The following is a 25,859-nucleotide window of genomic DNA, read 5'->3' as shown; positions in this document are numbered from 1 at the left end:
GAATTAGATCTGAGCTTGATTCATTTTCCTGAAAAGCTCTAAATAAACTAAACACTGCCCAAGGAGAGAATATACCTCTTCCTCCCAAGGCTGCTCACTTCAGCCCTCCTGCTCCCCTTGGGTTTGTGTTCAGCTCCCCCTGCAGCCCCTCTCACCGTGTCACTCAGAGCACAGTAGTACACAGCCGAGTCTGATGCTTGCAGTGAGGGTTTCTGCAGGTGGAAGGAGCTGTCACTTGTAACAAGAGTGGCCTGAAAACCTTGATGCTCTGCCCTCCGGTTTGCCTTCGAGCCCTTCAGGAGGAGTTGCAGAGCTTTGTTGAGATACTGGACGTACCAGAAAAGATAGGGATCTGAATCAGAGGTCTGGTAAGTGCAGTGCAGGGTCCTAGGCGCCCCCTCTGAGACAGTCACTGGGCCTTCTGTCTGGTTCACTGAGTCTCCATTGGTCCCTCCTAGAAGAGAATCACTTTTTTATGTTATAAATGGACAGAAGGAGAGTTTTCAGCCAGAGAAGAAAACTAAAAGTTACCTATAATTATAGGAAAATGAAAAATCATGAACATTTAAGATAAAATGTTACTTACTGAATATTAAGAAGATCACAAGAACAGAGTGAGTGGCAGAAAACATGTTGGCAATGGTCCTTGCTCCCTAGAATACACCAAATCTAATGGGGCTAGTTTGCAGCTGAATATTATAGAAACTCCTCACTTAGAAACTGAGAGCCCCTTTCTGCACAGCAACAGCAATCTGTCTTGTGGCTACAAAGTAAACAAGTCAAACCAGCACCCGAATAAAAAGAGGAACCACATTTGTAGGAAACCCCACCCTCTTGTGTTCATCCTGAAAATTGCACCACAGCTATATCTGACCTCTTTCTCCTGATAAAATATTAATAGCTTGAGGCATAGGTAAAGGAGAATGGGACAGGACTCAGAAGAGAGCTCTAAACATGAGCATGCTTAGGGAAATATTCAATTGTTGCTTCCATCATTTTCTGCATGGTACAAGTATCTCTAGCTACCCAAATAATCCCAGGCAGAATTTTTAACTGGAATAGTCAGAGGTCTCTTCCTTGCATATGTCTCCATGACTCCCATGGGTAAGGGAGGGATTCATCTGCCTAGAAAGTGCTCCCTAATCTCCCCAAATCCTTTGCCTGAATTACTATTCATCCCCAAGACTCATTCAGCATGCCACAGAGGAAACATTACCTAAGGCAGGTCTCAAATAATGTGTGGTTGGTTGAAAACGATTTTATCCTTATCCATCATGAAATGACATATTTGTAAAATACAATAAAAACAAATTACTGTAACTTCTTCACTGAGAAAGGTAGAGTTGACCTTCCTTCCAACTGGACAACTGGACAAACTATATGAAACAACTTTTGGACATTGGACTACAGGTAGCACAGAGATAAGGAAAACAGATGAGGTGAGCCCGACCATTGCCCAGCTTACTTCATGGAGGCAGCTTCTCGGCACCAGTGCGGGAGGGATTTACCAAAAATAGCCCAGCTGTCTCACTGTGAGATTGAGACAGAATCGGAGATTGGGGATCTTGAAGCACCTAGAATTTGTGGACCAGTGTACCAGAGAGGAGGGACGTGTAGAAAAAGAGAGAGAGAGAGAGAGAGATAATGACAGAGGGGGTCACTGTGAATCCTGTGCGGAGTACTAATCTGCAACAAAAGAGAGAAAACTCATCGAGTTTGGTAAACCGCCCTGAAAGGGCCTCCTTTGGGCCCATGAACCATACTTAGATAACAGCAGCCTTACACCTTTAGCCTTATGAGGGATAGGTGACCTTACTTAGGTGTCTTGGTTCTTGAAACACCTTGTTTTATTTTATTTTTTATACAGCAGGTTCTTATTAGGTATCTATTTTATACATATTAGTATATATATGTCAGTCCCAATCTCCCAATTCATCCCACCACCACCCCCTCCCACCCCGCTTTCCCCCCTTGGTGTCCATATATTTGTTCTCTACATCATGTCTCTATTCCTGTCTTGGAAACCAGTTCATCTGTACCGTTTTTCTAGATCCCACATATATGCGTTAATACATGATATTTGTTTTTCTCTTTCTGACTTACTTCACTCTGTATGACAGTCTCTAGGTCCTTACACGTCTCTACAAATGACCCAATTTCGTTCCTCTTTATGGCTGAGTAATATTCCATTGTATATATGTGCCACATCTTCTTTATCCATTTGTCTGTCAATGGGCATTTAGGTTCCTTTCATGACCTGGCTTTTGTAAACAGTGCTGCAATGAACATTGGGGTGCATGTGTATTTTTGAATTATGGTTTTCTTTGCGTATATGCCCAGTAGTGGGATTGCTGGGTCGTATGGTAGTTCTACTTTTAGTTTTTAAGGAAACTCCATACTGTTCTCCATGGTGGCTGTATCAATTTACATTCCCACCAACAGTGTAAGAGGGTTCTCTTTTCTCCACACCCTGTCCAGAATTTGTTGTTGTAGATTTTCTGATAATACCCATTCTAACCAGTGTGAGGTGATACCTCATTGTAGTTTTGATTTGCATTTCTCTAATAATTAGTGATGTTGAGCAGCTTTTCATGTGCTTCTTGTCCATCAGCATGTCTTCTTTTTAGAAATGACTATTTACGTCTTTTGCCCATTTCTGGATTGGGTTGTTTGTTTTTTTAATATTGAGCTACATGAGCTGTTTATATATTTTTTAGATTAATCCTTTGTCTGTTGATTCATTTGCAAATATTTTCTCCCATTCTGAGGGTTGTCTTTTCATCTTGTTTATAGTTTCCTTTGCTGTGTAAAAGCTTTTAAGTTTCATTAGGTCCCATTTGTTTATTTTTGTTTTTATTTCCATTACTCTAGGAGGTGAGTCAAAAAAGATCTTGCTGTTGTTTATGTCAAAGAGTGTTCTTCCTATGTTTTCCTCTAAGAGTTTTATATTGTCTGGTCTTACATTTAGGTCTTTAATCCATTTTGAGTTCATTTTTGTGTATGGTGTTAGGGAGTGTTCTAATTTCATTCTTTTACATGTAGCTGTCCAGTTTTCCCAGCACCACTTATTGAAGAGACTGTCTTTTCTCCAATGTATATCCTTGCCTCCTTTGTCATAGATTAGTTGACCATAGATGCATGGGTTTATCTCTGGGCTTTCTATCCTGTTCCATTGATCTATCTTTCTGTTTTTGTGCCAGTACCATACTGTCTTGATTACTGTAGCTTCTTAGTATAGTCTGAAGTAAGGGAGCCTGATTCCTCCAGCACCATTTTTCTTTCTCAAGATTGCTTTGGCTATTCAGGGTCTTCTGTGTTTCTATACAAATTGTGAAATTTTTTATTCTAGTTCTGTGAAAAATGCCATTGGTAGTTTGATAGGGATTGCACCGAACCTGTAGATTCGGTGCAATCCCTATCAAGCTTTGGGTAGTATAGTCATTTTCACAATATTGATTTTTCCAATCCAAGAACATAGTATATATCTCCGTTTGTTTGTGTCATCATTGATTTTTTCATCAGTATCTTATAGTTTTCTGAGTACAGGTCTTTTGTCTCCTTAGGTAGGTTTGTTCCTAAGTGTTTTATTCTTTTTGATGTGATGTTAAATGAGATTGTTTCCTTAATATCTCTTTCTGATCTTTTGCTGTTAATGTGTAGGAATGCAAGACATTTCTATGCATTCATTTTGTATCCTGCAACTAAACCAAATTCACTGATTAGCTCCAGTAGTTTTCTGGTGACATCTTTAAGATTATCTATGTATAGTAGCATGTCATCTGCAAACAGTAACCGATTTACTTCTTCTTTTCCAATTTGGATTTCTTTTATTTCTTTTTCTTCTCTGATCTCAGTGGCTGGGACTTCCAAAACTATGTTGAATAAAAGTGGCAAGACTGGACATCCTTGTTTTGTTCCTGATCTTAGAGGAAATGCTTTCAGTTTTTCACCATTGAGAGTGATGTTTGCTGTGGGTTTGTCATATATGGCCTTTATTATGTTGAGGTGTGTTCCCTCTGTACCCACTTTCTGGAGAGTTTTTATCATAAATTAGTGTTGAATTTTGTCAAAAGCTTGTTCTGCATCTATTGAGAGGATCATATGGTTTTTATTCTTCAATTTATTAATATGGTGTATCACACTGATTGATTTGTGTATATTGAAGAATACTTGCATCCCTGGGATAAATCCCACTTGATCACGGTGTATGATCCTTTTAATGTATTGTTGGATTCTGTTTGCTGGTATTTTGTTGAGGATTTTTGCATCTATATTCATCAGTGATGTTGGTCTGTAATTTTCATTTTTGTAGTATCTCTGTCTGGTTTTGGTATCAGCGTGATGGTGGCCTTGTAGAAGGAGTTTTGGAGTGTTCCTTCCTCTGCAATTTTTTGGAAGAGTTTGAGAAGGATGGGTGTTAGCTCTTCTCTAAATGTTTGATAGAATTCACCTGTGAAGCCATCTGGTCCTGGACTTTTGTTTCTTGGAAGATTTTTTAATCACAGTTTCAATTTCATTATTTGTGATTGGTCTGTTTATATTTTCTGTTTCTTCCTGGCTGACTCTTATGATGCCTTGTATTTCTGTCTCTTATGATGCCTTGTATTTCTGGGGTGTCCACTGTAACTTCTCCTTTTTCATTTCTAATTTTATTGATTTGAGTCCTCTCCCTCTGTTTCTTGATGAGTCTGGCTAAATGTTTATCTATTTTGTTTATCTTCTCAAAGATCCAGCTTTTAGTTTTATTGATCTTTGCTACTTTTTTCTTTGTTTCTATTTCATTTATTTCCTCTCTGATCTTTATGATTTCCTTCCTTCTACCAACGTTGGGTTTTGTTTGTTCTTACTCTAGTTCCTTTAGGTGTAAGGTTAAACTGTTTATTTGAGATGTTTCTTGTTTCTTGAGGTAGGATTGTATTGCTATAAACTTCCCTCTTAGAACTGCGTTTGCTTCATCCCATAGGTTTTGGATCAATTGTGTTTTCATTGTCACTTGTTTCTTGGTATTTTTTCATTTCTTCTTTGATTTCTGCAGTGATCTCTTGGTTAATTAGTCACTTATTGTTTAACCTCCATGTGCTTGTGTTTTTTTACGTTTTATTCCCTGTAATTTGTTTCTAATCTCATAACGTTGTGGTCGGAAAAGATGCTTGATATAATTTTAATTTTCTTAAATTTACTGAGGCTTGATTTGTGACCCAAGATGTGGTCTGTCCTGGAGAATGTTCCGTGTGCACTTGAGAAGAAAGTGTAATCTGCTGTTTTTAGATGAAACGTCCTGTAAATATCAATTAAATCTACCTGCTCTATTGTGTCATTTAAAGCTTGTGTTTCCTTATTAATTTTCTGTCTGGATGATCTGTCTATTGGTGTAAGTGAGGTGTTAAAGTCCCCCACTATTATTGTGTTACTGTCGATTTCCTCTTTTATTGCTGTTAGCATTTGCCTTATGTATTGAGGTGCTCCTATCTTGGGTGCATATATATTTATAATTGTTATATCTTCTTCTTGGATTGATCCCTTGATCACTATGTAGTGTCTTTTCTTGTCTCTTGTAACATTCTTTATTCTGAGGTCTATTTATCTGATATGAGTATTGCTACTCAACTTTCTTTTGATTTCCATTTGCATGGAATATCTTTTTCCATCCCCTAACTTTCAGTCTGTATGTATCTCTAGGTCTGAAGTGGGTCTCTTGTAGACAGCATATATATGGGTCTTGTTTTTGTATCCATTCAGCGAGCCTGTGTCTTTTGGTTGGGGCATTTAATCCATTCACATTTAAGGTAATTATGGATATGTATGTCCCTATTACCATATTCTTAATTGTTGTGGGTTTGTTTTTGTAGGTCCTTTTCTTCTCTTGTGTTTCCCACTTAGAGAAGTTCCTTTCGCATTTGTTTTAGAGCTGGATTGGTGGTGCTGAGTTCTCTTAGCTTTTGCTTGTCTGTAAAACTTTTGATTTCTCCATCAAATCGGAATGAGATCTTTGCTGGATAGAGTAATCTTGGTTGTAGGTTCTTCCCTTTCATCACTTTAAATATATTGTGCCACTCCCTTCTGGGTTATAGAGTTTCTGCTGAGAAGTCAGCTGTTAACCTTACAGGAGTTCTCTTGTATGATATTTGTAGTTTTTCCCTTGTGTGCTTTTCATAATTTTCCTTTGTCTTTAATTTTTGTCTCTTTGATTACTGTGTGTCTCAGTGTGTTTCTCCTTGGGTTTATCGTGCCTGGGACTCTCTGTGCTTCCTGGACTTGGGTGGCTATTTCCTTTCCCATGTTAGGGAAGTTTTCGACTATATTCTTTCTCTTCAAGTATTTTCTTGGCTCCTTTCTCTCTCTCTTCTCCTTCTGGGACCACTATAATGCGAATGTTGGTGAGTTTAATGTTGTCCCAGAGGTCTCTTAGGCTGTCTTTATTTCTTTTCATTCTTGTTTTGTTATTCTGTTCCATGGCAGTGAATTCCACCATTCTGTCTTCCAGGTCACTTACCCATTCTTCTGCCTCAGTTATTCTGCTATCGATTCCTTCTAGTGTATTTTTCATTTCAGTTATTGTATTTTTCAACTCTGTTTGCTTGTTCTTGAATTCTTCTCGGTGTTTATTCTTTAATTCTTCTAGGTCTTTGTTAAACATTGCTTGCATCTGCTCAGTCTTTGCCTCCATTACTTATCTAAGGTCCTGGATCACTATCATTATTCTGAATTCTTTTTCTGGAAGGTTGCCTATCTCCACTTCATTTAGTTGTTTTGAAACACCTTCTTTTCACTTCTTGTCACATTCTTGTTTTAATTCAAGTAAGTAATTTATTAAGAAAGTAGAGTTTCGATACTTAATAATATTAGCCAGACTCTCTTCATTCCAGAGGCACGTGTGTGGTATTTATCTGTCTCCTGTTTATTTGTATTACTAGGGATTCAGGAATCTCAATGTAAAGAACTGTTTGCTCAGTGTCGGTCAGCTTGTTTGTCTAGTTTCTTGTGCAATTATTTGTGCTAGTGAAGTGAACACAGCAGAAGATTTGACAGGGTCATTTCATAGCTTATTCTTTCCCTAGGATTGGGTTTACTTTATGCAAAGTATGACTGTATTTATAGCAAGAAGTCAAAACATTGTTACTTGCTCACATCAACTATTTTAAGGCATGGGGACTTTGTTTCTGCAGACAGCTGTGATGTTGCCTTACACAGGCTCTCAGGGCAGTGCTGTCAATCTAGTAACAATGGCTATGACTAAGTCACTTGAACACAAGAATCATCTTCAAATGATACATATTCACCTACTTAGATTTTCTCACCAGTTAAAATGATTTATTTTTTTAGCTCTTACGAAAATTAAGGTCTTGAGTAGAGTTATCCTGCTGGCAAGACTCTCTGGCTCAGCGGACCACCTAGGTACTCTTATATTATTGTGCGTGTTCAGGAATCCCTAGGCTCAAGCATTCATTCTGGCAATTTACAGAGTTGTCTACAATGTGTAAACCAAAACCAGACACGATTCCTATCTCAATTGCTTTCAGTTGAGTGAGGAGCAGGTAAGTAAAACAAATCTTATGCCCTGCCTGTACTCCCACTAGCCTGGACCCAGCCATGTGGAATGAGGGCTCAGACTGGAAGTAGAGAGCTGATGCAGTTATCACCAGGGAAATAAAACCTGCTTGAATACTTTATTTCCTCTATTTAGATTTATTTTTGTTCTTTTATCTCCCTCTCCATTTCTTTGGCCTGTTTATCCTGATGTTTAACTCCCAATGCTCAGGTGTCCAACACCCAGTGTGCAGGACTCCAGAATGTTAGGGAAGAAGGCAGTGTTTACCTTCAGGTGGGTGTCCAGACATCCACCCTGTTAGGTGAGGACAGTGACTACATCCTCCAGTACCATTAAAACTATGATAACTGTTAAATTCTCCATTATGCAGTATGCAGAAAGCAAACAGCATGGCTGGCTGAGAAGCAGCAGGAGGTTTTGTTTGGAGTTACATAAAAGTTGACAGAACTATTCCTCTAGTTTCTTGATCCTTTGGTGGAATCGTCAAGAAAATCTTGACTCATGTGTTATGCAAGACAAATTGCCCTGCAAGATCCCTGTATAGCACAGGGTACTATACTCAATATCTTGTAATAACCTATAATGGAAAAGAATCTGAAAAAGAATATATACGTATGTATAACTGAATCACTTTGCTGTACACCTGAAACTAACACAACACTGTAAATCAACTGTACTTCAGTAAAAATTTTTTAAATATTTAAAAAATATTCTTAACACTTTTGTCGATTTAAAGAACTGAGATGCTTTTATTTGTAAAGTGCCGTTATTCCATTTGTCTTTCATTTGATAAAATAACATAAAGAACACAAAGGCCTCAAAACTAAGGGGAGTATTCTAAGTTGGCCATACAGATGATTAGAAATATGCTTTTATTATATAATTTGTTGCTATCAAACAAAAAACTGCAAATCTAAAAATCCCCATGTAATTCCTACACCCCAGAGGTTGGCAAACAGTTTTTCTGTAAAGGGTCAAATAGTAAATAGTTTAGGTTTTGAAGTCATATAATCTCTGTCGTGACTACTCAACTGTGCTCTTATAACACGAAGCATCCATGATCAATGCATAAATAAATGGACATGGCTGTTTTCCAATAAAACTTTATTTACAAACACAGGTGGCAGGCTGCTCTGCCCTGTGGGCTGTGCTTTGCCAATCCCTGCTATGCCAAAAGAATGTATCCATAAACTTCCAAAGATTTCTTTTTTTTAATAAATATTATCATATCCTTTTGAGGAGACTTAAAATAAAGAATACATTAATGGATAGAAAAGAAGAAGAAGGAAATTAGATGATCCTAATGCCTAAGATACATTGATGCTGAGTTTTCAAGGGTGAGACACACAGATATGGATGCTACCATTAAGGAACTCACAGAAGTAGTAGTGAAAATAGGTCTTAATCAAAGAAATAAAGGAGAAACTGCAAATGTGAAAATGCAGAGGTCTATAATTCTAAAACTGCCCCCTGAGCTTCCTTCAGCTACTGACTCTTGGACAGATGTATAAGAATGAATAGGCATTTACTCTTTTTTTTACTCTTTTGAAGGGAGGAAAAAAATTTAGGAAAAGGAAAATAAATAAGAAATCACCTACAGTTGCTATGAAGGGGTCATATAGTAGGAAAAAGGTACTTTTAAGAAACTTAAGGACTTCCCTTTTGGTGCGGTGGTTAAGAATCCTCCTGCCAATGAATGGGGACATGGGTTCAAGCCCTGGTCCAGGAAGATCCCACATGCCATGGAGCAACTAAGCCTGTGCACCACAACTACTGAGCCTGCACTCTAGAGCCCGTGAGCCACAACTACTGAGCCCACGTGCCACAACTACTGAGCCTGCGTGCCACAGCTACTGAAGCCCGTGCGCCTAGAGCACGTGCTCTGCCACAATAGAAGCCACCGCAATGAGAAGCCCGCGAACTGCAACAACGAGTAGCCCCCACTCACCACATCTAGAGAAAACCCGCACGCAGGAACAAAGACCCAACGCAGCCCAAAATTAATTAATTTTAAAAAAAGAAACTTAAATAATACCAGTATTGTTGAAGAGAGAGAGAGACAGAGAGGGAGAGAGATTAGGAGTACATTGTGAAATGAGGTTGGAGAGGTAACAAGATCCTAAGTTATGCAAGGTTTTGTAGGTCATATTAAGAAGTTTTGGGACTTCCCTGGTGGCACGGTGGTTAAGAATCCTCCTGCCAATGCAGGGGACACAGGTTTGAGCCCTGGTCCAGGAAGATCCCACATGCCGTGGAGCAGCTAAGCCTGTGCACCACAACTAGTGAGGCTGCGCTCTAGAGCTATGAGCCACAACTATTGAGCCCACACACCGTGACTGCTGAAGCCCGTGCACTCTAGGGCCTGTGTACCGCAACTACTGAGCCTCGCATGCGTGCTGCAACTGCTGAAGCCTGTGCACCTAGAGTCCGTGCTCCACAGCAAAAGAAGCCACCACAATGAGAAGCCTGTGCACCGCAACGAAGAGTAGCCCTGGCTTACCACAACTAGAGAAAGCCCGCGCGCAGCAACGAAGACACAATGCAGCCAAAAATAAAATAAATAAAAATTTTAAAAGAAGTTTCTCTTTATTCTAAGAGCAAATGGGGATCCAGGTGATTGACATGCTCAAATCTGCACTCTGACAAGATCATTCTCACTGTGGTAGAGAGGACTACATTGAAGAATGATGGGGTGTGTCACATGCTGGGGAGCAAGGGACTAAAATGGATTTTTAATTAGGATGGTGGAGGTGAATTAGTGTGTGGGGTTTGTGACATCTTCTGGAGACCTTTAGGAAGCAAAGTCAACAGAACTGGGAGATAGACTGGATATAGTATTTCAAAAATGAATAACTATGAAACAAAACCCCCATGAGTCTTAATATACCCTAAGCTGAGGATAGCAGAAATTGCTATTTGCCTAAAGAATGTCCATTCTCTCCTATTTCTTACTAATAGAACCACAGTTTTGATGTGAGTGACAACATGCTGAGACTGAAAAAATACTGACATCCCAGACTCCTTTGCAGACGGGAGAAAGGTGGGGACATGGAATAACACTCTGGTCAGTGAAATGTAAGTAGCAGCTGTTGGGTGGATTTTCTGGAAATGATTGACTTGGCCAGCATGTACTCATTTGCCCCTTGACCTTCTCTTTCTTTCTGCCTGGAATGTGTATAATGTGGATGGATCTCTAGCAGTTTCTGCGAAGTATATAAACAAAAGTGACACTTTAAGAACAAGAGACAGAGAGCTACAAGGAAGCCCCTTGATTTTTTATAACGTGATGACGGTAGTATAGCAGCCCTGGACTGCATATGATACATATGACAGAGCTTCTTTACGTGAGAGGAAAGTACACTCCACCTTGTTAAACACATTATTATTTGAAGTTTTTTTAACTTGAAGCTGACCCAGTTTCTAACTGATATAGAAGATGTTCATTAAAAATACAATGCATCCGGCTTCCCTGGTGGCACAGTGGTTGAGAGTCCGCCTGCCGATGCAGGAGACACAGGTTCGTGCCCCGGTCTGGGAAGATCCCACATGACGCGGAGCGGCTGGGCCCGTGAGCCATGGCCGCTGAGCCTGTGCGTCCGGAGCCTGTGCTCCGCAACGGGAGAGGCCACTACAGTGAGAGGCCCGCGTACCACAAAAAAAAAAAAAAAAAAACAATGCAATGCATCAGTGCATCAGAGTCTGATTGAGTAAGTGCCTAATAACCCAGATCTTTAAGGTGCTGTAGGTGATTCTGATATAGGTAAGGTTGGTGGTTGAAGCTCTGGAATGTGGGAACCGCAGTCCTACCAACCTTTCGCCTGCCCTCCCCCACCTTTTCCACCAAGCATCACATAAGTACAAATGCACTTTCTCCACAAACACATTTTCAGTAGCATCAAAAATGTATCAAAAAAACTATTCTTACCAGAAGCAAGAATAAAATGGATGGAAAACTGTTATATATGTGATAATAGAAGTATCCACTTTCAAAACACAACATTTTAGGACCTGGTAGCTGAGAACATCTCTCACTTGTATGAGGAAAGCTTATGACTCTCTGATAAATTCCCATCTCTTTAATGGAGAAATTGAAGCTTGGAAATCACACAACTAACAAATGGGAGAATCAGATTCAGATCTTTGTCTCTACTACTCCAAAGATTCAGATCTTTGTGTCTATAATTATACAACGTTTTCACTCCTCAGCTTTAAAATGAAAAGTTTGGTTGAAAGAGTCCTAAGATCCTTTTTAACTCTAATGTCTGATGAATCTACTGTTAGAATTAGAGAAATGCAAAAATCCTCTCATGCATCTCAAAGCCACCTAAGTCCTGAGGGGGCTGTACATATAACAGATGAGACCTTCTAATACTGACAAGTCCTTCCTCATCCTCCACAAGTGACCTGGTAAAATTAGAGCTTGAAGGGTCTTTAGGCTCATGAGTCCAAATCCTTTGTTTAAAGTGAGGAAACTGAAGGCTGCTACACCGATGGTGTGCTTAAGGACACAGAGCCAGGATGGGCAGAGCTGAAGCTGGTATTTCAGTTTCCCGTTCTAAATCTCATGCCCTTTACCCTAGTCTAACATGCTGCCAAAAACATCAGGAATTTGACAGACCTCCCTTTCCTGTTGCCAGCTGTTTGTAGACTCTCCTTTGTGGGAAGACATAACCACCACCTCTACACACTGTTGCGGCTTCTAAGAGGCAGCTCTGGCAGGGTTGGCGTTGGGGCTGCAGTTGCCTGGTGAGCACTGTGTATCCGTAGCACAGAGGTAAGTAGCAGTGTCTGCAGCCTGGGAAGCCGTGATGGACAGGGAACTGCCTTTGATGGAGTTGTCAAGCGTGACTCGCAGTCTTCCACTAAGCTTCTCTCTCTCATTTGAACGTATTAAAATCAGGTGGGCAAAGCCTCTCCTTGAATCCTGTCTGTACCAATGTAAGGTTTCTATAGCAGTTTTATACCTGCAGTTCATGGTGGCATTTTCACCCTCCTGGATGCTCAGGGCCTGAAGATTCTCTTCTCCTTGCTGGCTATTCACCCCTAGGCAGAAACACAAGGCCAGAGGCCAGGAGTCAGTCACTGCATTTTCACTCTGTAGTGTTTGCATTTCCTTCCATAATTTGGGGGTACATTTCCCAATTAACAAGAAGATTTTGCCCCTCTGTCTTGTGGGCTCGGAACTTTGGTCACCCTCTTCCCATCGCCAAGAGCCCCAACTCACTGGCCAGTTGAAGCCACAGAATCACCAAAGACACGGTCAGGAGTTTCTCCATTCTTCTTCCTTATTGGGATCACAGGAGACTCAGCTCCGGAGCCTGAAATGAAGCCAGGTTCCTCAGTCTAGTTCTTTTTTCTGGGTATATTTATCTAGTCCCTCTGGATCCCAGAGAGAGACTCAGGCTTCTTACTCAGCCAATCAGAGGGAGCTCAATCCTGCGCTTTCAATACAAACATGTTGATTTCAAACCAAGCAAGTCTGTGGAGAGAGGGTACTGCCATCTTGTGGTGGCAACATCATCCGGCTAATAGAGCCGGCTGTGGAAGGTGAAGCGTTAGAGCTGATACAGAAGAAATTACAAAGCTAGTCTATTCTCTGCCTTTATTACACTCCAGTTCTAGCCTAGAGTAAGAACAGATACAGCTTAATTCATGTAAAAACTCAATTAAGAAAGAATATTGATGCCTGGTATTTACAGAATACCTCTGAGGAGCACTGTTAGGTTTCTTACAATCACTTCTGGTATTTTATATATGAGCTTCCTTTTCTTTTTTCTAATTTGCCTAATGCTGGAATGAGATTGTATATAAGTCAGGGTTCTTATTGGTGAGTAACAGAAGCTGACTCTGGCTGAATTAAGTAAAAAAGGAATAAGTTAATTAATACTGGGTTTGCCAAACCCAATAGGGTCAAATAACTGGAGTCAAAAGCTATTGAGGGCTTCCCTGGTGGCGCAGTGGTTGAGAGTCCACCTGCCGATGTAGGGGACACGGGTTCGTGCCCCGGTCCGGGAGGATCCCACATGCTGCGGAGCGGCTGGGCCCACGAGCCATGGCCACTGAGCCTGCGCATCCGGAGCCTGTGCTCCGCTACGGGAGAGGCCACAATAGTGAGAGGCCCACGTACCGCAAAAAAAAAAAAAAAAGCTATTGAGTCAGTCTACCAAACATTTAAGGAAGAGTTAACACTGATCCTTCTTAAACTATTCCAAAAAATTGCAGAGGAAGGAACATCTCAGTGCTGTCTGCTTCATCACTTTGGTCTTATGATCCAGCAGATCCAAAAATGTTGCTTGGCGTTTCCATGGCAAATAGGATGGAGACATGGGAAACACCAACAGGAAAATTGCAGCATAGTCCACTAGTATTGGGGGCTGGGGGGAATATATGCCCTTTTCTTTAAATATTGATTCTCCTTTTAAGAAACAGCTTCTGACTTCCTAATTGACCATGGCAAAGTTTGAATATCTAACTTAGGAAAAAACTAACTTAGTGACCATGCAGCCTGAACTTCCATCATGAACCAAGTGTTGTCCAACTACATACCTGCACTGTTGATCATGCCCAGCAGCAATCTATCATCAAGTGGAAATGATATATAAGAGACTGGACTCAGGCATCCCCAGAAGATCCAGGTAAGCTGAATGAGTAAGCACCTCAGATTCCTTTGACACAAACTCTTCTTGTTTTGTATACTCTCCCTTAACCATGTCTATAACCTTCTGGGGAGTTCCTTATAATCAGTTAACTAAGGAACAAGAAAATCAAGCCTATTTTTCATATGGATTTGCACACTATTTTGGTACCACACAAAACTAGCACTATAGCCCACTGAAGGCTGAAGATGAAGGACAATCCCTCCACATCATCAGGTGATACCTTTTGGTTATTCATGTTCTCTAGAGTGAGAGATGGCCAGAGGTACTGATCTACAGTGATTCTCGGGCAGTTGCTAATGATTTTTCTGGTAAGAGACTTGGATGGAACAAGATCGGAAGATTAGTGCAAAGGAAATCTAGGAAAGAGGTATCTGGATGGACCTCTCAGAATGGGCACAGACTGTCAAGATAATTATGCACTATGTGGAAACTGGCCAAGGGAAATGGAAGCTCTTAATAATGGACAAAACAATGCACTCTATGGATGTGTCAGCATCTTTCCCCAGCCACCTCGATGCTTGGTCAATGATCCCATGAGCAAAGTGGCCTTGCTAGCAGGAATGGAAGATATGCATGAAGTCAAAAACATTGATTTCCCCTTACCAAGCTTGACCTAGCTAATGCTGTTGCTCAGTGACTAATCTGCCAAACTCAGAGACTAATGCTGAGCCCCTGATATGGTGTCATTCCCCAGAAAGACTGCCCAGACACCTGATGACGAGTGGATTGCATTAGACATCTTCCATGATGGAGATGACTGAGATTTGTTCTCGCAGGAGTAGACACAGATACTTGCACATGGATTTGTCTTCCTTGCTCATTGTACTCTGCCAGCATCATCCTTATAAACTCACAGAATGCCTAATTTCATCAAGGGATTGCCCACAGTATTTCTTCTGAGGAAGAAACTATTCTCACTGCACAAGATTACAGCAGTGGGCACATGCCCATGGGATTATTTATCTTACCTCATACCCCATCACCCAGAAGTGGCTGGCCTGTTGAAATGTAGAATGGCTTATTGATTCCGTTATAGCACCAGTTGGAAAACAACTCTGTAAGAAGATGGGATTCTGTCTTATATGATGCAATATATGCTTTATAGCAGTGACTATTATATGATGTTTTCTCCCCCATCCCAGAATGCACGAGTCCAGGAATCAAGGAAGTGGCTCTGGGAGTGGACGCTCTCACGATTATTACCAGTAACCTACTAGCAGTATTTTTGCTCCCAATGTTTGTAACTTTGAGCTGTATTGGTTTGGAGGTCTTACTCTCTGAAAGGAGGAAGGCTTTCACCAGGGGACACAGCAATAATTTCACTGAATTGGAAGATATGACAGCCATGTGGCCAGTTGGGCTGCATATGTCTCACAACAATGAATAGAAAATGAGGTTACTCTACTGACTGGAGTCATTGATACCAATTACCAAGGAGGAATTAGGTAGGTGCTACACAACAGATATAAAGAGGACTATGTCTGGAACCCAGGAGATTTCCTAGGGGAGCCTCTGGGAACTTCCAAGCCTGATACTAAACGTTAATGTTAAATTACAGCAAGCAATAAAAAGACAAGATTTTTGAGTACTCAGACCCTTTGAGAATGAAGATTTGGATCACACCACTAGGGAAGTAACCTAATCCACTGAGGTTATGGCTGAGGGCAGGGAAAATATAAACTGTGTAATAAAAGAAACAAGCCATTCATGTCAATTGCAGTATCGTGACCAAATTGGGAATCAAAGAATGTAGTAGTTTTCTATATTTTCTTTTTGCTCTTTATATGTGTGTTCCTTTGTATACATTGCCATTTTCTTCTTCTTTCTCCTCACCATAATTATTTTATATGCAGATTGTCAGAGATTAAGTTTACAATTTAGTCTGTGTATAACAGCATTTTCAGTGAAATTTCCTCTGAATTTTAGAAGTAATTAATACAGCCAGTGATCCGTAGTGACTGCTGGGATTATGGGTCTCCTCAGTTGGGGGAAATGATGAGAACGTCTTCACTTGTTCAAAGGACAGCTTTAGCTTGTTAGATAGAAACATAGAGTCATTTCACCGTGTTTGGAAGTTCAAATGTGTATGGAGGGGTGTGTAGGAAACATCAGAAAGATAAGGCATGCCACTTATCAATTTATTGCCTTTCAATTAGAAATCCACCCTTCATGGATTCAGAGGGTGACTCTGGACATGGACCTTGTAAACATTTCTCCTTCGCCAGCTGGCATGATGTTAAGCTTTGTGAATAGAGGGAACGGGAAGGACACTGCAGGAAGAAGCAGCATCTCTTCCAGGTCCTGGCATGTTTTCCACACTTCTTTTTTGTTTTTGTTTTTCTTTTGCGTTGCGCGGGCCACTTACTGCTGTGGCCCCTCCCGCAGCAGAGCACAGGCTCTGGACGCACAGGCCCAGCGGCCATGGCTCACGGGCTCAGCCGCTCCACGGCACGTGGGATCTTCCCGGACCGGGGCACGAACCCGTGTCCCTCTCATCGGCAGGCGGACTCTCAACCACTGCGCCACCAGGGAAGCCCTTCCACACTTCTTGTTCCTGCAGTGCTTGGCCATCCTGTGGGACACCAGTGATGCTCACCTCCAGCAACATTTAATGACATCCCCCCAGGTGGTTTCTTGGCAGGTTTCACAAGCACCCAAGCAAATTCACCAGCACTCCCTTGCCAGCTTCCTATAAATTGTGTTGGAACCCTGGGAGGTGTTCTTCTGCCTGTCAACCTTGTTCTCTGGCACCTCAGCAAACTTCCCCATCCAGCAGGCTGCAGCCACACACTCCCCAATGAAGCCTGAGTCATTGGCTTGGTAGGAGAAGGGGGTACAAATTACAACATGTTAGTTTCCTCGGAACTCTGGCTTAGTCCTAGAGATAACAGCGTCTCCCTACCTATGCTATTCTTATGTTCTTTAGAGTTCTTTTTACTCATTAGTAAATAACTCCCTGTTATTAGTTAATAATTCTTTTTTTTTTTTTTTAAAGAAGATGTTGGGGGTAGGAGTTCATTAATTAATTTATTTATTTTTGCTGTGTTGGGTTTTTTCGTTTCTGTGAGAGGCCTTTCTCCAGTTGCGGGGAGCGGGGGCCACTCTTCATCGCGGTGCGCGGGCCTCTCACTCTCGCTGCCTCTCTTATTGCGGAACACAGGCTCCAGACACGCAGGCTCAGTAGTTGTGGCTCACGGGCCTAGTTGCTCCGCGGCATGTGGGATCTTCCCAGACCAGGGCTCGAACCCGTGTCCCCTGCATTAGCAGGCAGATTCTCAAACACTGCGCCACCAGGGAAACCCAATAATTCTTTATATTAAACTTTCCTTGTTCAAATTGCTGTGATGTTTCTCCTGATTGCACTTGATTTGGGTAGTATGGGTCCATGAAGTGCTTGAGAGGAAAGCATTAGCTGTAGAAAGATCAGCGACCACATGTCGGGAAACAGTATCCTCCTTTTCAGGAACTGTGCTTCAGTACGTGGTGATGAGCACACGTGGGGGTGGATGCTACGGCAGAGGAGATAGAGAGGAGGGACTGCACCACTTAAGCCTGGGGAGCCCCTCTGGGCCAAGAAAAGGATTTTTATGCCATTACATAGTTTTATTTCAAAAGTATTTTTGCAGGTACTAATCTATAGGATAAATACACTTAGTATTTTAAAAATTAATTTAGGCATTGTAGGTAATGAGAATTTCCTTGAACAAATTTTTGAGATTAATCTATAGCTAACTGACAACTGATGGCAACTGTATCTGAGAGATAAACTCAGTGTCAGTCTCTAGAGAGAGAATGCCCCACTGTGGCCAAATTGGGAACTTAGAAATATTTTCAGTAACTCTTAAGGGGTTTGTGCTCTGCTTCCTTTGTAAAACCAGTTACTGTGTCCCTCAGAGCACAGTAATACACCGCTGAGTCTTCCTCTTGAGCTGATTGATAGTTTTTTCAGGTGGAAGGATGCCTCACCCTTGTTGAGGTCAGCCGTGAAACCTCTGATACTCTCTCTTGAGGTGTGTCTCAGGAGTAACTGGAGGTGTTGTTTGAGGTAGTGTACATACCAGAAGAGCTCAGGACTCCCAGAATATGAGTAGTTGCACTTCACCTGCACTGGGGACCCTTCAAAGACGGAGATGTGGTCCTCAGGCTGAGTCACTGTCTGGGCTCTTGTTCCTCCTGTAACACCAATTCTGGATCAGGGAATGTCTTGCAGACAGAGGAGAATAGTTCGTTAAACTGATTCTAAATTAGAAAACCAGAGAAAGATAGAATAAAAAGAGACTTTACTCACTGAGTGTGAATATCATCACAAGCACTGAGATGAGGGTGGGCTTCATGTCTGAGCTGTGAGGAAACAGGAAGCTCCTTTCTGCAGGTTTTTCCTGGAAACAGTTCAGCCACGTGGACACCCTGACAGAGCAGTGAGTGAGTTTACACTGGCATGCAAAGTAAAAACTCTTCCTCAAAGGGCTGGCTGCTTTCTGGCTTTCTGTCAAGTTCAAGTTGTGTAGCATCTTCCTCTAGAGGCCCTATCTGATACTGCAGATAATCTCGGGCTTCAGGAGGCCTTCAGTTCTTAAACAGAATGGTGAGGGATTTCCTCCACAGTTAGTAAGACAAAGTGTAATGCTGTACTAAGTGAAGAAGCATGTTACCAGAAAGGTCCAGATAGAGATATCGACGGAACATAATAGAAAGTCCAAACATACAAATTATTTATGGAAATTTAGTTATCAAAAAATAGGGAAAAGATGGTATATTCAGAAAAATATGTCTTCATGAATGGAGAGTCATGTAGAGATCAGCAACTAAATTTGGATGCATACCTTAGCATCAGCTACGAAATAAATTCCAAAGAGAGATAATTAATATTTTAAATAAAATGGAAGCATATTTCTATAAATTTAGGATGGTCATGAATTTTCTAAACATGAGAGAGGGAAAATTTTCTAAACATGAGAGAGGGAAAATATTGATAGATCAGCCTTCACAGAAATTTAAGCTTCTGTACAAGTATGTTAATGAAATGTGTAAACATTACCATATCAAGGTATTTTCCATTCAGCATCATTGATTCTGACCTTCCTCACACCAGGAATGGCCCTTTAGAATTTTAGTTCTACAGGTTTTTTTGACGTAAGAATAAGGCAGTTCTACAACCTAAGTGTCCATCATTGGATGAATGGATAAAGAAGATGTGGCACATATAATACAATTTAATATTACTCAGCCATAAAAAGAAACGAAATTGAGCTATTTGTAATGAGATGGATAGACCTAGAGTCTGTCATACAGAGTGAAGTAAGTCAGAAAGAGAGAGACAAATACCATATGCTAACACATATATATGGAATTTAAGGAAAAAAAATGTCAGGAAGAACCTAGGGGTAAGACAGGAATAATGACACAGACCTACTAGAGAATGGACTTGAGGATATGGGGAGGGGGAAGGGTGAGCTGTGACAAAGCGAGAGAGTGGCATGAACATATATGCACTACCAAACGTAAGGTAGATATCTAGTGGGAAGCAGCCGCATAGCACAGGGAGATGAGCTCAGTGCTTTGTGACCGCCTGGAGGGGTGGGATAGGGAGGGTGGGAGGGAGGGAGACGTAAGAGGGAAGAGATATGGGAACATATGTATATATATATAACTGATTCATTTTGTTGTACAGCAGAAACTAACACACTATTGTAGAGCAATTATACTCCAATAAAGATGTTAAAAAAAAAAAAAGACTAAGGCAGTTCTAGAAAGATGGTAGATTTAAAATGTCCCTGATCCCCTGTGCTTAGCCAAGGAGCTTCTGTGGAAGCCAGCCATGCTGTGCCAACAGAGCTTAAGGGAGGTGTCCCATTGAGGCTCATATAGAAATCTGGGGTTAGTAGCAGGGAACTTCAGGATGAAGAGCAGAAAACAATAGGTTGTAGAGAAAGCTTGGCATGTACAGATCAATGGACATCTAAGAAGGAAACTAGTTGTTTGGGGAAAGCCTTTCCTCTAGCCCCCAAATAGCTGAGAAGAAAGTAACAGGTAGGCTGAGTCCCAGCTGTCCTTAACGAAGAGGAGTACAAGGAGGTAGGAGAGCAAAGAGATTTCCTTCTAGTTTTTCATCAACGTACTGGCATTGCTGCTGAGACCAGTGCCCTACTGTCTGCTACATTGCTGATCACAGGTATAGAAATATCTAGGCTTTCCACCCTCACAACATTGCCTCCACTTAAAGTGCCCCAGTAATCAGACATGTCAGGAAGGAGAAAAGAAAGGAAAATGATACCTCAGAGAAAAATAAGGGCTTCATCTGGGGAAAATATAGTCTGAAAAACTTATCAGAGTCAGTGACACAATTTCCCTAGCCAAAAATCAGGACACATAGTTTGACAGTGATCAAGAATTCATTTACAAGGAAGCTCTCACAAAGAAAGAATATCTTCTCAATGCATTGTTTATTTATTGAATCTCTTAGAAGAAACCATAGGAAAAATACTCTTTGACATAAATCACAGCAAGATCTTTAATGACCCACCTCCTAGAGTAATGAAAATAAAAACAAAAATAAACAAATTGGACCTAATTAAACTTAAAAGCTTTTGCACAAAATCTGCAGATTCGGTGCAATGCGTATCAAAATCCCAATGACATTTTTTACAATCCTAAAATTCATATGGAATCGCAAAGGACCCCAAATAGCCAAAGTAATCTTGAGCAAGTAGAACAAAGTGGGAGGCATTTCACTTCCTGATTTCAAAATATAATACAGGGCTTCCCTGGTGGCGCAGTGGTTGAGAGTCCACCAGCAGATGCAGGGGACACGGGTTCGTGCCCCTGTCTGGGAAGATCCCACATGCTGCGGAGCGGCTGAGCCCGTGATCCATGGCTGCTGGGCCTGCGTGTCCGGAGCCTGTGCTCCGCAACGGGAGATGCCACAACAGTGAGATCCCCGCGTACTGCAAATAAAAAAATAATAATAATAATACAAAGCTTTTGTAATCAAAACAGTATGGTACTGGCATAAAAACAGACGTACAGGCCAATGGAACAGAAGACTCCGAATTATTATTTGTGATTTGATTCATATGATATGCTTAAAAAAACTGCCCTCCAAAATATTGTAAATAGTTTACACACACAGAAGTTAAGCCTCCCTGAATTCAAAATTTCATAATTTCTACTGGCAGAAAAATCAGTCATTCAAAATGTTGAGCCTGGAAAGCTGCCTCAAAATAAACTAACAAACAAAAATTAAGAAAAATACAAAGGCTTAAACCTCAACCTCTCTACACATACACACACACACACACACACACACACACACACACACAAGCAAATTTAAAGATTTAAAGACAAAATTAATCTGAGAAAAACTAAAGAAAATGTGAGATAAAATTTTATCATTTTAGAGTGCTACAGATTTTTAAGCATGAAATAACTCAGAATCCATAAAAAATTTTTCAAAAATTTACTACATACTATTTTTAAAATTCTGCCTGCCAAACAAGACCATAAACAAAGTCAAAAAGGTTAATTAAACTTTTTTAAAAGAAACATATATGTGACAGACTTATGACAACTTTCTTAACATAGAGAATGTTCTTTAAAATCTATATTTAAATGACTATAGCGCAGTAGGAGATGGGAAGATATATGAATAGACAATTTATACAAAAATATATAAATGACTTTGAAATGAAGCTCCATCTCATTCATAAATTTTAAATTATTAATTTTTTTTAAAAAAGCCTAACTGATAAGCAACGGTCCAGAACCTTAGTAATACACAAGGTTTGGGGAAAATAGATATTCTGCCTAATCATGACTATTGTTGGTAAAACTTATCTAGAAGAAAATTTAGTTGAATCATATAGACTATGAGTATGCTACTTTCTTGAATAATAATTTTTTCCTTGAAGTGAATAGTTAATTATTACATTTTAAATTTTTAATTATTTTGGCTTATGTACTTATATGTGCTATTGCTCAATTCATCAATGGCTAACTTCCAATTTTCTGCTGGGTTTGGGAAATGATCACTGCTTGTTACACAGGCACTGGTAGAGAACATGGGTAGTCTGCTGCTTATATATTTTCAGTCTTCCTATTTTCAGCCTTCACTCCCTGAACGCCCTCAAAACACACAAACACACACAGCACCATCCACCCTAATTATTCAAGTGTAATTAATGCTTCAGGTTTCTAAACCCTTCCACAGGGGTACAGCACACTTCCAAGTGCTGCTTGTTTCTTCTTACATTGGCCCCAAGTCTCATTGTTTATGTGACTTTACCTTGAAATTACTTTTGCCCTGGATGAGGAATTATTGATGTCAGACTCTTTTTTCAAAATCACTAATGAAGAGTTGGGTATAGGGAATATTCACTTCTTGTTCTTATTCTCTAGAAATTTGTATGAGTTTTGTATCAACCAGAGACTGAGGGACAAACCACCATAGACTGTGCCACAGAGTGGATCAAATGGAGAGACACTCAGCCTCCAGGCCCCTTGTTGCCACTCAAAGAGTTTGCGCTCAGATGCCCCTGCGGTTCCCATCACTGTGTCACTCAGAGCACAGTAGTACACAGCCGAATCTGAATCTTGGACTGAGGCTTTCTCCAAATGGAAGGATTTTGATTCTTTGTGGTATGTGGCTTCAAAGTCTTTATTGGTTCTCTTCTCATTGTCCTTCATGGCTTTCAGAAGGACCTGTGGACCTTCTCCAGGATATTGAACATACCAGAAAGTAGTGGGGTACCCAGTGGTTGAATAAGTGCAATTTATGGTCAAGGCAGCCCCTTCTGGAAGAGTCATTTGGCCATCCATCTGGGTCACTGAGTCTTCACGGGTTTGTCCTGGGGAAAAATAAAAGAGTTCTGTATCATTTTGGGCATAAAGCTCTGGGATAAAATTATGATTAAAGGTTTTGTTGACATAACAGAAGAAAGAATCCAAATTTTTAGAGGCATTTTGCTTACCAAGCACTAAGAGTATCACAGTCACTAAGCCTGGAGAGGAGTTCATCTCTAGAGTGTCTCCTGAATAATGTCCTTGACTCTTCACATGAAGAAATATTGAAGTCACAGTGAAGGGATAAACCTAAGCCTAGTTTCAGACAGGAAATGTGTTTGTGTTGGGAAACTGCACCTCCTGGTGGACAGACACTGAAATGGGATGCACGTTTCCTGGTCTCCTCAAGTCAGAAAAATGTTATCCTTGACTTTGTTCATGAGGTACATGCCAGTCTTCAGGTGGTGCTTAGAAATCTGATCAAGAGCTGCCATAACTTCTCAGGTCTGTTTTGCTCTTAGGACACTACCTGACATGGAAGTTCTTTAACAGAGCATCCCAGGTATTTCTGCAGCTGAGAAGATAACAGTTCTCTTAAGCACTTTATATAGTACTTTATATTCTCAGGTATCCATGGTGGGCCAGCCTATAATCCACTGAATGTCAGAAAAGAATCTGAGGTTGATTACAGAGGACGTAATAAGAAGCCAAATCAGTACTGAGTGAATCTCTGTGTTTCAGCATTGTACCCCAATTTATAGAGCAACAGTGACTGACATGTGTTACATGCTCACTAAATATTTGTTATACCAAACAAAACTAATGAATCAAGGGTCACTGATTGAGGAATCACTACTACTTGAAATATAATATTTTATCAGTCCCCAAATAATATCTTTTTAATAAAATCTTTTCAGAGGAAAAAGCCACGCTATCTTATCAATAGTCAAAGAATCCTGAATTTCAGAATCATTAAAATGTGAAAACAAAAGAAATATCATAATTGAAATGATCAAATCCTTATAGAATGGTCTGAGATCAATGTCTTATTCTCCTACTATTTTCTTGACTCCAAGATAAAAGGGTTGGCCTATATGAATCAGACAAGTACTAATCTTATACTCTTAGTGAATAACCTCAAGGATGCTTTCTGTTACCATCCATCTGCCATATTTTATTGCCAAACTTAATCGAATAATTTTCCTCCACTGGGTTAGGAACTCTAAAGATGTGGATTTGTTTCAAAAGCCTCGAGCATGAGTTAGGACTCTCTTTTTTCCCAGCTTTTCAAATTATTAAAGACACAGCTGATATTCATACAACAGCTGATAATAGAATCAATGTGTAAGTGATTTAAAATTACAGGTTCTGGGATCCCACAACTAACTTCATGAATCATACTTTCCAGGATTGAGACCCACAACTGTGTAGTTTTTTTTTTTTCACTTGGCCCTGCTGCACAGCTTGTAGGCTCTTAGGTCCCCACCCAGGTATTGAATCCGGGCTCTCAGCAGTGAAAGTGCGGAGTCCTAACCACTGGACTGCCAGGGAATTCCCACAAGTGTGTAATTTTTTAAAGCTCCCAGATGGTTTTGTTGCAGCCAGTCTGATGCCAGTTTATAAGATTTCATTTGTGATCAGTGTCCTAGACCGAGATGGTCATCAAAGATCAGGGAGTAGGGCTTCCCTGGTGGCGCAGTGGTTGAGAGTCCGCCTGCCGTTGCAGGGGACATGGGTTCGTGCCCCGGTCCGGGAAGATTCCACATGCCACGGAGCGGCTGGGCCCGTGAGCCATGGCCGCTGGGCCTGTGCGTCCGGAGCCTGTGCTCCGCAACGGGAGAGGCCACAACAGTGAGAGGCCCCCGTAACGCAAAAAAAAAAAAGAAGGTAAGATTTTTTAGTTAAAAATTTTTAAGACTTTTAAAATTGATTTTTATTGGAGTATAGTAGATTTACAATGTTGTGTTAGTTTCTGCTGTACAGCAGAATGAATCAGTTATACATGTACATATATCCACTCTTTTTTAGATTCTATTCCCATGTAAGTCATTACTTTACATTCTATTCCCATGTAAGTCATTACACGCTTTTTTAGATTCTATTCCCATGTAAGTCTATTCCCATGTAAGTATTCAGTAGAGTTCCCTGTGCTATACAGTAGGTTCTTATTAGTTATCTATTTTACATATAGTAGTGTTATATGTCAATCCCAATCTCCCAATTTATCCCTCCTCCCCATTTCCCCCTTGGTAACCATAAGTTTGTTCTCTACATCTGTGACTCTACTTCTGTGTTGTAAATAGGTTCATTTGTACCATTTTTTTTAGATTGAACATATAAGCAATATCATATGATATTTGTCTTTCTCTGTCTGACTTACTTCACTCAGTATGACAATCTCTAGGTCCATCCATGTTGCTACAAATGGCATTATTTCATTCTTTGCTATGGCTGAGTAATGTTCCATTGTATATATGTACCACATCTTCTTTATCCATTCCTCCATTGGTGGACATTTAGGTTGCCTCCATGTCCTGGCTATTGTACATAGAGCTGCAATGAACACTGGAGTGCATATGTCTTTTTGATTTATGGTTTTCTCTGGATATATGCCCAGAAGTGAGATTGCTGGATCATATGATAGTTTTATTTTTAGTTTTTTAAGGAACCTCCATACTGTTCTCCATAGTAGCTGTATCAATTCACATTCCCACCAGCAGTGTAGGAGGGTTCCCTTTTCTCCACACCCTCTCCAGCATTTATTGTTTGTAGATTTTTTGATGGAGGCCATTCTGATCAGTGTGAGGTGATACCTCATTGTAGTTTTCGTTTTGTTTTGCTTTTTGCGCTACATGTGCCTCTCACTGTTGTGG

At 40.6% G+C, this 25,859-nt stretch overlaps 1 protein-coding gene and 2 gene segments (V, D, J or C); 1 reads left to right on the top strand and 2 right to left on the bottom strand.

The window, feature by feature from the left end:
- SALL2 (spalt like transcription factor 2) overlaps window positions 1–25,859 on the top strand; it is a 915,550-nt gene that overhangs the window by 567,139 nt on the left and 322,552 nt on the right.
- LOC125963470 (T cell receptor alpha variable 17-like) lies at window positions 12,249–12,882 on the bottom strand. The segment is given in 2 exon segments: window positions 12,249–12,592; window positions 12,774–12,882. Coding segments are annotated over 2 exon segments (396 nt in total).
- On the bottom strand, window positions 22,578–25,066 carry LOC125963469 (T cell receptor alpha variable 9-2-like). The segment is given in 3 exon segments: window positions 22,578–23,051; window positions 23,175–23,253; window positions 25,040–25,066. Coding segments are annotated over 3 exon segments (579 nt in total).

Source organism: Orcinus orca, chromosome 2, assembly GCF_937001465.1.
Source record: "Orcinus orca chromosome 2, mOrcOrc1.1, whole genome shotgun sequence".
Taxonomy (NCBI): domain Eukaryota; kingdom Metazoa; phylum Chordata; class Mammalia; order Artiodactyla; family Delphinidae; genus Orcinus; species Orcinus orca.
This window is presented reverse-complemented; position numbering and strand designations above follow the sequence as displayed.